A 14,629-nucleotide genomic window follows, 5' to 3' on the forward strand; every position below is an offset into this window, starting at 1 on the left:
AAAAACACGATGCAACAGGAAAAGCCAGTAAGAATTCGTCTGTTGTTTCGAAGTGCAAGAGCAGCTCATGATGGCACCTGAAAGGCCATAGTGTAAAACTTCGTATTTTATATAATGACAAACAAGAGAAACTTTATTCATGTTTCTTTGTGGGGAAGACTCACACTAGAGAAAACCCAAAACCCAGGATAAAACTGCTTGAACAAAATCATCAAAGGAGACCTACAAAGGAAGGGGCGCAGAACATTTGCACTACTTTTTTTCCCCCTTTTTATAATGCATAGAGGACAGGAAAGGATTTTTTTCAGCAGTTCTTTCTTATTCTAAAAAGAATTTTTCGCCCCTGATTGTCTTTTACATTAAAAATTGAAGTCTTGCCTAGAATTGAAGGCTCTGAGGCAAACAACACCAAAGACCTGCACAAGTCAGGATGAAGCCACATTGGCAAGGACATTTGGTTAGTGCCCATCTTGCACTGGATTCTCAAGGCTCCAGACGGAAGTCAACCAATCTGAGGATTCAAAAACCAAACTAAATCTAGTTCAGCTGCAACAAATGTTTTCAAAAGGGAAAAAAATAAAATATCTCTAAATTGCTAAAGATTTAGCTTTAAAAAAAAAAAAAAAAGGCCCTCCAAAAATTCACAGCTATCTTTGGACAGAGGAAACTTGTCCTTGATACCTGGAGTGAAAGTAGTAATAAATAAAACACCTTTTCATTGCCTTTGACAATAATTCATATTGATGGATCTGTAGCTGGATATTTATTGCAATTTGGCCTGTAGATAGTCTCTCTAGGTGTGTCTGGAAGAAGGCCCTCTTAAGGAAAAGGAGTAATCAATTTGTTCATCCCAGCAGAGTTCCTGTGCTATTGGGACTACCACATTTTGAAGCACCTCACCTGCCTTTCTCCCTCCTTTTCCCTTCCCAACCTGATATTCTCTTGCACTGCCAAGCCATGTTTGCTGTCCAGAAGCCCACTTTTTTCCCAGGATGTGCTTAATTGGGCAATGCTTCCATGGATAGGCTTTAAGTTACCTTTTGAGACAGGCTTGAATCCCAAATGAAGGGAATGTCACTTTCTCAGTCGTCTGGTCTCTTTTCTGAGCAGAAAAGCAGCATCAAGCTGTGGGAGAAGGACTGGAGACTGTTATTTCTTGTGCATCAAGATAACCAACTGCAACATTTAGGCCTGCTGCGCCTGCAAACATGCCATATAATTTTCTCCCCTGCATACTTCTTATAGGAGGAGGAAACCTTTCTCTCTCAGACTGGTTGTTGATGAAACTATCTGCTTTAAAAAAAACCACAAACATAAAAAAAAAACCCCAACCATCTTCTTCTTCTTTGTAAAGTGAACACTTTGGTTTTGGAAGTCAGTAAGAGGAAGCGGATATGGCACACATGATGACATTTTGCCAGTTCTTTCTCAGGGTAGAACTGAGCTTTCAAAACTGAAAAATGACTATAACTCGTTTTCCCTGTTCTGCATGTGTGTTTTTGGTGGATTGCCTACTGCATGTTGAGCTAGGGATGCTGAGCCCCTGCTCGTGTTCTCAAATTCATGTGGCTATGTTGCCCTAGTTAGGATTAAATGATACATTACACCCCGAGTCACCCTCTGCTACTGCCAGCTAGATGTTTTCTGGCATCAAGTTTTAGAATTGGAGCTGGTTGGGAATTTTCCATAGTGGAGATATTCTGAAAGAGAATTCTGTTTCTGAGAAAAAAGAAATTTTCCATGAGGGGAAAAAGGTTGTTTCTGCCAAAAAAAAATTTAAAAAGGTTGGTTTGTAAAGAGGATCGAAACACAGTATTTAATTTTGAATTGACTTGGACTAACCCAACTGCGCAATGCCCCAGAGGATCCACATCAATTTGGGGTACTCTCAGATAGAGACAGCCCAGGCAGAGAGCCCGGCCTCAGACAAAGCGAGAGCTGCAGCTACAATTTCACCACCTGCAAGACACAGGCCCAGACACTAGTTTTCCAGTGAGGGAGGAGGCACTTGCCAGTTAATTCCCAGATGCCTTCTGAACTAGCATTTCTATCTCCATGTCCTCTTCTCCCTGCTGGAACCACCTCCTCCTCCTCAGTCCTCTTCAGCCCGGAGCCATCCTGCAGGAGAACATCCTCATCTCTCCCATCCCTGTTCCCTCACCCCTCGCACCCCGACTCCCACTCCAGAGGAACATACCTGCTGGCTGCTGCCGCTCAGCAGCTCCACATTGTCACTGGGAGTAGTTGTAGCTGTCTCCCCCTCCTCATCCCATTTCCTTTCCCGGCTGCCTTCACCCCATGAAGAGGCACACGCTCTGCCTGGCACCAGTAAACTGGGCAACGCACACATGTAGAGCCACAGTGGCCACCTCCATGCTGCTTCCCGCCTATAAGCCTGTCACAGGGAACACGAATGGGAGACACATCCATTGGAAAGCAGGCTCCCTCCAGTCCTTTGCTTATAGAGCAAGAGCTTCTCCTACAGCTGGGCATGCTCCCAAGGCTTGGTTTTCATGCATTTCTGTTTGCATTATAAACAAAAACACCTCACCTCTCGTACTTGGCTAAAAGGAGGCCCTCCTCTGCCCACGGAGTACTGATCAGGAATGCCCTGAGACCTGCACTGTCCTCAAGGCCAGCTCTAAAGCCCAGATCTGCTTCTGTGCCCTGCTGCTGTGGAGGCAAAAAGGGACTGAAAACTACCCACTTTGGCAAAGGAGTTTTCTTTGAGGTGTGGAGAACCTCAGATCAGAGCTGCCAGTAGCCTGTCTGGGTAGAGATACCTTCTCACTTACCTTCTGCCTCCTGAAGTTGAAGGCCACCCTGTAAGATAAGGACAATGAAATTAAAACCACCTCCTGGCTGTCACAGGACTTTTGAGCCTTGATCTGTGGACTACTTTTTCTTTTTTTTCCCCCTCCAAATAACCCAAAACCTCCCTGTACAATGAACGTAAACCTGTGGACACTGCAGACCACATATGTCCAGAAGTTCAGCAGCTACAGGCTGAAGAACCTTACACCAGCAGCGTGCTCGACAGCATTATTTCCAGCAGCCTTAACACAGCTATAAACTGTGCCAGAGGATAAGGCTGCAAAGGTGTGGAAATGTTGGCACAAAAAGCAGTTTCACACAAGCAACAAGTAACAGTGACGGGTATCATCACCCAGCGCTCTCCAGGAGAGGCTACAGAACAGCCTGTCCTGAGAACAGCCTTCATGTCAGGCCACAAAGCTGTTGTCTGGGCAATGTTTCGAGCTCATCCGTCCCTTTGGTGTACCAATTTAAACGCTGTTTGATTTGCAATTGTCTTTTGTAATCCCAAGAGTTCTAACAAGACAGACAGACAGCAGTGGAAGGAAACAGGGTCTGGTTGAGGTGTTGACACTGCATGCAAACTGCAAGGATCAGTCTGAACCTGGGCACTGTGGGCATAGATTAATTAGTCCTTAAACCTGCCACTTCTGCTAGCAGCACAGAAAATCAAACTGCTGCAGCAGAAACAGTCTTTTTTGGACTAACGGACCAAGAGAATAGGAAATCAAAGATCTGATCTCCTCTGCTGAGTTCAGAAGATTCAGGGCAGACTGCTGTCTAGTCACAGGATGACACAGACACCATTTGACTGTTTGGAGAGCAAGGTTCACCTGTAATAACACCCTGACAGCCAGCTTGAGATCACAAGGGAAGCGGTCCCAGACACCCACCTACAGCACAGAAGCGACAGGAAAGACTGCAAAAGCTCACTCGCTGGCAGCGCCCATCACCACCAGAAACCCAAATACAAGGACATGGGGTAGTCGGGGCTTGTCAGTGTTGGGTTGATGGTTGGACCACACGATCTGAAAGGTCCCTTCCAACCTGTTCCAAGCTGTTGTCAAACTGATGTCAAACAAGGGTTTATACAAACAGGGCAGCATTTTGAAAGCTGAAGTAAAACACCGGCTGCTTTATAAATCAACTCCAGGTATTCAGTGCCTCTCACAGCTGCGTGTGGGCGTCATTAGCAGCCGGCTTCCTAACATTATCTGGTCAACCAAGCCCCATGCCAAACCTGTGCCACCTCAACCATTAGTAACGTTCACCCTGGTCAAACTGGGGTAGTGCTGCTCCTATCCCTCTCCACATCACCATCAAAATTCTGTGTGCCTGACAGTGCTGTGAGCCCACAAGTGCTGTACTCACCATCTACGCTCCTTTTACCTATTTGCTACTTTCTAATGATGTACAAATAGTGGCTTATAGGAAACCATACATTGCCCACAGCAATGATACTGGATGATACAACACTTCACAACTGAAGGAAAAATGATTAGACATAAATAACTGCACTTCTTACATGAGGTTCAGCTATTACAGAACATTTCCCAAAATATCCAAAAGAGCCCCTTGGAAAAAGAACGGAAAAGACAAACGGCAGAAATTGGAAGGGAAGGGCAAGACTGAAATGATTCGCCAAGAGGATTGGGATTTTCTAAGTGAGGAATCAGACTTGGCAAGAAAGAGATTCACTAACAGAAAACAGAGCTGCAGAAGATATCCTTTCTGGACTTGGAAATTCAGAGGCAAGGAGTGGGAGCACCAGAAGAAAGATTTACAAACCATCCTATCCCCAGACCAGAAACAGTCCGGCTCACGTGGCTGACTAAACACAGTTATCAGAGTGGAATCCAGGTAACGCAAAACTGCTGTTTGCAGTGCGGTGTTACGAGAACGCTGCAACACAGGGTCTTTTCTGACCCTTTGCTTCATCGCCTTATCTCACACTCCATGTTTTTTTTCCTGGAGGTTTTTATCTAAAGTGGAAGAAGTCTGCAGGACAAGGCACAGCCAGGTCAGCCAGGAGACTGCAGAAAGCTGACTCCATGGCAAGGGACAGCTGTACCGGCAGCAGTGCCGGCTCTCTCATGCCTGGGAGCTGGCAGCAGAGCCTCCACAGCTGGGGGAAACGAGCTGAAACCACAAGCCACAGGGTAATACTTCACCTTGGGTGTTACCTTCCTAGCAGATGTTTTTCAAAACTAGATTGCAGTTTAGCACTCGTCCTGAAGAGCCACCAGCCAACATAAACATCAAAACAATTATTAACAATTCCTAGGTTTTGCCCATCTTTATTAGTAAAATAAGAAGGATTTTCTTTTTGGCACTGGGGCATCTAGAACTGTCAATAACTCACTGTCCCCAAGAATTTAGCCTGCTTGGTTTTCTCACAATGAACCTTATACCAGAGCACACTACAAACTATAAAACCACCTGTGCACAGCTGTCAGTGTTACTAATTACCAAAAGTGCAATGTGTAGCCAAGGGAAATTTAATTTACACCAGTCAAGGCTTAAAGAAAAAAAACATAGCTCAGAGGAAGCATTCAGCTAACAGAAATTAACTCACAATTTAACAGTCTTTTAAAAGTTCCTGTACAAAAGTTTAAATTACCCCGTGGTAGCTTTCAGTTTATTTTTGTATCAAAGATATAAAGGGGAAACCCTGTGAGACTGTAAAGTAGCAGTAAGGAAAGAGACATGTGCTTTTCACTGATATTTTAATAATTTCAGTTTTGTTGCCATCCCTCTCCCTTCTTCCACCTGCAGGTTTTACCCAAACTGGGTGAATACCCAGGAGAAGGGAAGACTGGCGTTAGAAAATTGAGAGCTGGGCTCCAGCTTCCCAAGCAACACCAAGAAGCAAGAATACTTTCAGCCACTGTGCATCATAGCTCTTTTGTCTTTATAAAATACCTGTTTCTTACATAAGATAAACTGAAGCCAAAATTCCAATCCTGTCTGTATAGTGTGTACAGTATCACATATATTGCGCGCTGATGGCCTACAACCTACTATGGCAAACCATTTCATCTTTTAAATTAAGTAACAGATATGGACGAGGTATTCACAGCCTGCAATGAACTCATCTTACGCTTCTCTGTAGGTTTGGAACTGCTCCTCCTATGTTGGGTTTATCTGTGCTTTTTTCTTTTCCAGAACATCGCTCTGATGTGACTTCCAAGTAAGATTTAACCCTAATGCCTGTGTTTCATAAGGGCCCCTCAGACATTAAACATGTGCAGCAACCAAAGTTCAGCCTAAAGGATCTCCCTACTGTTCTAATACCCTGAAGAAACGTTACAAAAACCTAGCTCTGCCTACGTACTGGGTTTGTTTGTGAGACTGTTCTACTTCTTTAAGAAACGCTATGCTAAGGCAAAAACGTTTTATGTAAAAATATAGTATTATTGTAAATCCTTAAATGCTGTTCTCATGTAATTGGATATTAGCTGGCATGACTCGGCATCCTTTAATTCCAAAAAGGGAAAAAGATGAAGAAATTAAGCTGTTGCAAACTAAGTTTTACAGCCAGGTGAATCTTTGCACCTTTTAGTCTCTCCAGACTATATTTCTCAACCTGTCTAGATGCCTAGAAGCCTGCAATACAGTCTGATTTCTCTTAGTGACATATTTTCTTTTAATTCCATACAATCTGTAGAGGCTGTTAAAGAGCTGAGGCCAAAAAATTGGCATGCTTACACCTCAGTTGTTTAACACTGTGCTACATGTACTGCATGCCGTATTTAGATGCCCCAAATTATAGTTACAAAGGCTTATTTATTAATGTTAGAATACACAAAATTCTTAAACTTGCCAAACAGCCCTAAAAATCGATACAGCTTCTAATTCTTGTTTTTTTCTCAAATTAAATGCATACCTAGTCTTCTCCTGCAAGTCTCTAAGGAACACTAAGCAATATTAAATTCAGTTCAACATCTGTTTTAATAGTAGAACCCTTGTTAAGCAACACTCACGTTTTTATCACCCTGAGTTTCTCCATGATAGGATGTGAGGCATTCCCAAAGGCCACAAGAGGAAGAAACAAGAACTGTAACAGGATCCTCCACAACAGCTCAGTAAAAGGCACTTGCTGGGGAAGAAATGGAAAAAGACTTACTGTTGAATTCATTTTAGGCAAAGAAAGCAGGCAACTTCAGTCATAATTATTTATCTTAAATAGTACATACATAGCTGTTCCAACACATGTAAAAAGTAGCATATATATTTATCACTTCTTTTTTCCCCAAACAGATACTCCCCAAAAACTGTATCTTTATATTACAGCATATTCTTTATCTTCCTTCCCTCTGTACAATCTCCTCTCAATCAGTCCCCAGAAACACGTACTATCTGTACTAGGAACACATAGGGCAATTCGGGTAGTTTCACCTCCAGACCCATGATGCTCTCCCTTGGCAGATGTAATCCTACATACCGGAGTTACACTCAGCCCCCCCACACCACAGCTGGAAAACTCTCCTGCTACAGACGGTGGGGAAACCTTTAGCAGAAAGGGTCCATTTACAATAACTGACAGAAACCCAGTTCTTGCCAGGATATTTCTGAGCAAGAAAACAAAATATCCATACTCTTATTGTGTACACCAGAATCTCTAGTACGAGCCCTCTAAGAAAGACCTTGTCTATATTTTGTTGTGAATACAACACATAAACATCTAATTATCTCTTGGCTGTATAACTCAAGAGTTTAGTGGTGGTGGTTTTTCTTAAATAGAGACAAGCCAGCAGGTATCTTTAAGTGGGAAGCAGAACAGGTCTCTTCTCAAATGAAACAGCCAATTTCCTTCAAAGAATGCAATATATTTAAGTGTCCCTCTCCTCCCGCCTTTTAACTTCTTTCTGTATGTTTTTTTAATATTTTGAGCTGCCTCCAGTCACATGGGATTTAAACTGGATGTACCCAGGTACACTTTTAAATATGGATTACATACCTTCAAAACAACTCTCACACTCAACGCGCTCAGATTAACATGAACATTGATTCAAAGAGATAACATGCAAAAGAACAGGGTTTTTTTTTTCCACATTATGATACTAACCATCAACTTGAATTACAATATGCTGAAAAGCTAAAAGAAACAGCACTTAAAGCACCCTTAAAATGCCAAAACCTTTGGAGAAAGGGAACACAGATGGATCATGAGAAATAACCAAAATGACAACAGAAAATAACAGTACTGGACCCAACGAGATGGCACCAGATCAAGTGAAGAACCACGTAAGGGAAAGCAATACAGACAGGAAAATTATTCAACAAAGCAGTCAGCAAAGGTCTGGAATAAAGAGGGGAAAAAAGGGCAGCAGCAAAAGGAAAACGAATGGAGTTGCCTGCTAGGAAGGACTTAGCAGGCCACAAACGGAAGCAAACTTACTGAAAGCAGTTTTCTCCATGACCGGCTCCCATGGGCTCCGAGGGCAACTCTTCCTCTGGTTCCCGGAGACAGTAGCTCCTAAGGCAGGTCCTGCTCGTAACTCTGTGGGGAAAAAAATTTGAAGAAGTCAGTGCAACATCTCCATGCTTTTCCGACGCCTCCTCCCACCGGGGCTGTTTCATCCAAACCGCCAGTCAAGTACCCAACCTCACCACTCTTTCTTTTATTTAAAATGTGCCATTTGTTTGACTACAAGTATAAATTACTCCTTCCCCTTATAACCTGTGATCTTACTGTCAGTGAGGGAGAAAAATACTAATATTTTATATAAAGGCTCAAACAGGCGTAGCCTCTAGTGGGGGCTATAAAAGATCAAATATTTCTGTCTGCAAGGCAAGCATGTTGCTGGCAGGAAAGAATTTTCAATAATTTTGCTAAACAAAACCATCTGAAGAATCTGCATCAAAAACTCCTGAATGTTTTGTTGGTTTTTTGTTTTATTTTAAATGTAACACACTCTCTTGATGTTTGCCACCCTGCATAACCTGGGGTGTTACCTGTGAAAAACAGAGGCAGACACCGTCAAAGGCAAAGAGAACACAGGATTTCCTAATGAAAGAGCTACCAATTGCACAGACTTTCAGCTCCTGAAATTTAGAGAGGCCAAAAATTATCACGGATCCACTTCCACTAATCCTATCAGGTCCTGTCTCTGGCTGTGACGCAGGAAACAGCATCTCCTCTCTTTGCCCTTGGTCACGCAAAAAAAGGAAAAAAAAAAAAATATCAGGAAATAACGCTACAAATAGGCAAGAGAGGCTACCAACAATTAATTAAAATTGATTACATCTCTAATACAGCACTTTAATTCCTTAAAAGTGTTTTTGCAAGCCAGAGTTTTTAATGATTTACCATTATTTCACATTTAAAAGGGAGAAAGTGGAACCCCTCTAAGGCAACAAAGGAGGTCAAACACACATCCACACAAAACTCATCCTTTTCAGTAACACAGTAAAGAACACACGTTTTTCTTCAAAATTTTATTGCAATTTAAATTATGGGGCCAGCCAGATTTTTTGGATAAGAAACGCATTTTCCTCAGGAGAAATGAAATGCTACCACAGAAGTAGAATTACAATTGTATACATCTCTTATTTAAAAAAAAAAAAAAGCTCACATTTAAATAACTTTTAGTAATACCCTTACGCCTTCAAGCAGATAAGAAACCACTTCCAGAACGATAGATTTTTAATACGAAGAGCACGTCAAATGAGCTTTAATTTAAATACAACTTCTTTTCAAAAGCCAACATTCAAATGTTTCCACATATTAAAAAAGTCACCATAGCCATTGTTTCCAAGGCCTAATATAAAGTAACCTCTACCCCAGTCCAAATGTTTTCACTTCTTTACATATAGAAATCTTTAGCATGTCTACATTTTTCTAAAGAGGAAGCCTTATATGTTATGGTGAGTAACCTGGCGAATGATGTTTTCCTCCACTCAGCTATGACAAACCAAAATATAACAGACAGTTAGTACTGAACTATAATACCACCTCATGGCCAAGTCCGCCTGCCCCTGTGATATTCGGGAAGAGTAAGCTATTTTCTTTCCTGCAGGCAAAATGAATCGGTTTGCAGAGGACTCGTTAAGAACCTTTAAAAGACCAATTATAATCTTAAGAACAATTTTAAGCAACGAGTGAAAACACTCAATTTTCTGGAGCTCTCTGACTTCCCTCGCAAAGGCTTTCAAATCAGCTTAAACACCACTTAGGAGTTTCATCTTGCTGATTGCGTAGTATTTTAATTAGGAAGAGGACAGGAAGCAACAAACATTTTCTATAGGATTCTCAATCAGATTCAGCCATGCAGAATTTGAACTTTCAGACTCCAATCCATATGTTTGCTTGGTTGTGATCTTAGCGTTACTATATGATGGATAGATACAATTTTAATAACATCATTTAGCTATACTTAGTAGATTCCTTTTGTATGGTCACAGTAACAAAAACATGGTGCAAAATCAGTTGGGTTCTTTGTTTTTATAAATACTGATAGTTTGCAGCATTAAAGAACAAAATCAACAAAATCAAATCATTTTGTTACCCTAGGACATCTATGAAATCGTTTCTTGAAGTCGGAGGGAATTAAATCGTTCACTTCCACAACTACTGTACTGAGTTATTTACTGTAAGAAAGAAACGATGCACTGCAGGCTCCCCAGGACTACGAGGAATCGATATTAATTTAGCATGACTTTTGCCATTTGCAGAGCTGGCGAGCACAATGCTAGTTTAATTGAATAAGGCCAATATTATCCAGTAAGAATGTAGTATAAAGGGTTCCAGTTCTCTATTTCAGCCTACCCTAATTGATGGCACCCCATTAGATAAGTGAATACAAAGAATTTACATGGGGTTTTGTTTCCTTTTAATGCTGCAGTACTTAAGATTGTTAAATCAGCATTTCCATGTGATCTGAAGTATTCAATTACATATGAGCATTCATTTTGCAAAACTCAATATTAGGTAATAGTTACAGACTAATACAATAACATTCCTCTGCTGTACAAATTAAATCATATTTTAAAGAAATGAGCAGCCTAGGAGTTATATACAAAAGAAACCAGCAAGCATTGTTGAAATGAAATGCAAAATGTCACTGCTAGGTCTACTGTCTGAAATACCTTTAAAGTAAAATTAACAAAAACCCTTAGAACATATTTCCAAGTTTACAAGTCAATTCTCTGAAAAATCAAATCATGTCAAAAAAAAATTCTATAAAGCAGTGAAAGGCATATATACAATTTCCTTATGAACCTTGAGATTTCACTCTTTTAAAAGTTGCTGAGTTTCAATATCAGTTTATTTGCAAGACAACTGTTTATCCCAATAAGCTCACATCTTAGATACATTTCCCCTTTGATTACAAATAAAGCACTGCACATTTTTTTTTTTTAATCAAGGCATATAATCTTATAGTATGGTGCCAGGTATGCACAGGTCACATTGTGCTCATATCTCAAACAAGGTTAAGTGCAAACATACAGATTTATTCAGATTTGCAAGCATGCAACCTGTTACTTAACTACATTAATACCTTCTCTCCTAAACCAAACTAGTATCTATATGTTTGCTTTCACGAACCTAGAATCTTTCTTTTCAGGACTCCTAAAACAAGCAGTGTCTTTGAATTCTGAAATGACACAAATATCAAGAAAGTCCACATTGTGCAAGAAAGCAGCAGCTATGTTTTTCAACTTGGACTAAAAAAGAAAAGAGAAAAACAAAAACCGTTCACTGAACAGCAGATTAGCAGTAATGTTCCTCATGAATCGATAAGAGTGCCTGATGCTGAATATCTAACAGCAAATGCTGAATTTGGGTTTAATATTTTAAGGGTTTATTGGAGGTTAAGCTTCTTGCTGTGCTGGTCTCTTCAAATCCCTGATCTGTTTAACTAAATAGGTCTTCTCATCATTAAATTGTTCATCCTCGGTCCTGTCATTCTGAAACTTGCTGAGGAACTCAATAAGTTTGGTCTGGTTCTTTAGAAGGATGTCTAATATAGGCTGTGTCTTGTTAGGATTGGCTACAAACACCTGCAAGAAAACAAAAGGCATTTAGCGTAATAGTAGGAAACAGAAGGCTAAGTTAAAAAACAAACCTAGCCATCAAAACAGCGATGACAATAACTGAACATGATGTTTTAATTATTCTGAATTCCAGTATCTCTACAGAAAAAATAATAGAGTAAATACAAGTTTTAGAATAAAATCACTCCACTTTTTGTATTAGAATAGAAGCTAAACACCAGTACCAAGGTAAATTCAATTTGTGGGAGGTGATTAGAGGTTTCTGCAGAGGGTGTTGTGGCTGAAGACACCTCATGATTACATTCTGCAGCAAATGCACGGTTTCATATTATATACAGCATCAGATGGGTATCTTAAAGTTCACAGAAAACTTTTATACCTCAAATTGTATCTCCAAGCTCTTAGCTATTTGCTTGTCTGCTGCAAAGTCAGAAGGTATCTGTTACAATAGGCAAACTACAATTTAGGCTTTGAAATTTAGGTGACGACTAAAATACTGCTAACCTTCATAGATCACGCAGCTTGATGAAAACACTTTTGAACTCCAAGATGCTTCATGATTTCACATGAAACCATGCATTCCTCCTTATCTTACTGCACTTCATCTTTCTTAATTCTAAAATTTTCTGAGGGAGATTACACTGACAGTCATACAAAAGTCCCTCAGTGGTTTCTAAACCATTTTCAAAAGATACAAAGATAGCCATTAGTAAAGATGGATCATAATAAAGCCAAACATTAGCCTTCCCTTTATTTAACCACTTAGCAGACATTAAGATAAGCTTCATTAAGGCTCAGCTAAGTAGTTTACTCAATTAAACAACTTCTGGTGGGGTTCTTTTGTTGTTTGTTTTATTGTCTTTTTTTTTTTTTTTTAAACATACCTTAAACACATGAAAGGCCTCAAACTGAATGTTACGACTCTTGTCTCGTAGAAGGTTCATCATTAGTTTGAGATTTTCGGGTTTACTGATGTACTTCGTCATAATTGTGAAGTTGTGTCTGTCCAATAACAATTCACCAAGAAGCTAAAAGCGGAAAAAATGCCCAAATGAAAAAATGACTGATATCAGACATAAGAAACAACTTTTTCATAAGTGCTTTCAAATATACTGAGTAGTTGACACCAGTCTGTAAATATAGTAACAACAGAACTCAAATGCCCTGAATTTCTACGTGCAGGGTGCATTTTCCTCTTATTTTGATGATGTGATTTTCCTTTTTCTCAACAAGTGAAAAAAATGGCCTTTTGTTTCCCCCTTACTAAGGACTGAAATTGAAAGAAAAGTCTTTTTCATTCTTTTTCCCCATGATTTCATATTTTTTTCATTTATACAGAAGCTATACATCACCAATAAGAATGTGGTTTTAAAAAACAAAAGAAAAAAACCCCAACAATAACAAAAAGAGTTAGTACACCTCAAATGAGAAATACTTACACTTCCTTTGCTACCTTCTTTGTCCAGAAGGGAGTAAAAGGATATTCCCTACAAGTACCACCATTGCTACAAGTTATGCATTATATTTACATTCAAGTAGGCTAGAAATAGTGATTTTAGGATTAGTATTGCTCTAGTCACACTGTGTGAACCTTTATTAAATTATTTAAATGTGTCCAGATTTGTTGAAGGAACCCCCCCCCCCCCCGCCCAAAAAATAAACATACCTGCATACAGCCATTTCTGCATAGGGAGAGAAACAACTTGGTGCGTGCTGGACACTAAATAATGGAAGGACTGGACTAAAAAAAACTAGCTGATCCCAAGAATTAAAACAGACGAAAAATTAAAATACACACTACCCAAGGTAGCGACTGAAGCCATTTCAACTAAAGTCAACCCACCTTGAAATTGAAGGAATTCTCTAACTTTGCATTTAAGAAGAAAATAAAATTGCCTTACCTTAAGTGACTGTCTCTTTGTCACATAATTTTCTGAATGAAGTAACTTCTCATATTCACTGAAGAACTAAACACAGAACAAAGAGAATGGTTAGGACCTTTCCAAGTGTCATACACACTCTTCTTCCAAATGATTACAACAAACCGGAGGAGATGCAAATCCATTACAAAAATGTAAACAAAATCTGAAATCTCAGTAGGTTCCTGAAAGTCACTACTGTTTAAACATTGTATATGCTTTAAAAATTTTTTATTTACTCGTTCAGGAGCCTTTAATGTTTAGATTGCAACGTGGTGAAAGCAGTTATCTCATTATTTCTTAAAGCATAATAGTTCCCGGTATTGAACACTGTTAATTCGTTTCAGGAGTCCCCAGCAGGTGGAGGAGGGCTATCTTGTATTCTGTGGTTGCCACGGGTTGATAGAGACAAAAGAAAAAGACAAGGAAAGGGTTCCCTCTAGCGGAAAAGTCGGATCTAGTTTTCACAGAAATAGACTTCTGCCCACCTTCTCTTGTTTTTTTGCCTTTCGACATTCAACAATAAGATTTTGATCTTAATTTTACTGCTTGGCAGAAATTACTGTAAGTTCATGTGGTTTAGTGTTGTATGTAAATTTCCAAACCTGAATCTAAACAAGGAAGGAAAATACTGATTTTTTCAAATAAGATACACAGCAGTACAAAATTCTGAATATTAAAACATATCTGCTCACCCTATCATAATGTTGTTCCAAAAATTCTGCACTTAGCAACTTGTGTCTTGTAAGCAAATCCTGTAAAAAGAGCACAAAACCAATATTTTCACTAAAATATTTAAACAGTACATATACATTCTCATTAAACAGTGAGCACACATAAGATATCCAATAGACAATTTTGCTATTTCATTAAACAAAGAGATTTAGGACATAAAT

At 39.6% G+C, this 14,629-nt stretch overlaps 1 protein-coding gene across 3 annotated transcripts in view; it reads right to left on the bottom strand.

The window, feature by feature from the left end:
• Positions 1 to 9,240: 9,240 nt before the first annotated feature.
• Positions 9,241 to 14,629, bottom strand: part of CAB39 (calcium binding protein 39) — a 43,068-nt gene continuing 37,679 nt past the window's right edge. For all 3 annotated transcript variants that reach the window (XM_074591492.1, XM_074591494.1, XM_074591493.1), the window contains exons 6-9: positions 14,429 to 14,488; positions 13,716 to 13,781; positions 12,699 to 12,842; positions 9,241 to 11,820 (exon numbers count right to left, since the gene is read on the bottom strand). In XM_074591492.1, the coding sequence (XP_074447593.1) occupies positions 11,632 to 11,820; positions 12,699 to 12,842; positions 13,716 to 13,781; positions 14,429 to 14,488 (459 nt within the window). In that variant the 3' untranslated portion in view covers positions 9,241 to 11,631. The remainder of the gene's footprint in view (positions 11,821 to 12,698; positions 12,843 to 13,715; positions 13,782 to 14,428; positions 14,489 to 14,629) is intronic.

This window comes from Larus michahellis, chromosome 6, assembly GCF_964199755.1.
Source record: "Larus michahellis chromosome 6, bLarMic1.1, whole genome shotgun sequence".
Lineage (NCBI taxonomy): Eukaryota > Metazoa > Chordata > Aves > Charadriiformes > Laridae > Larus > Larus michahellis.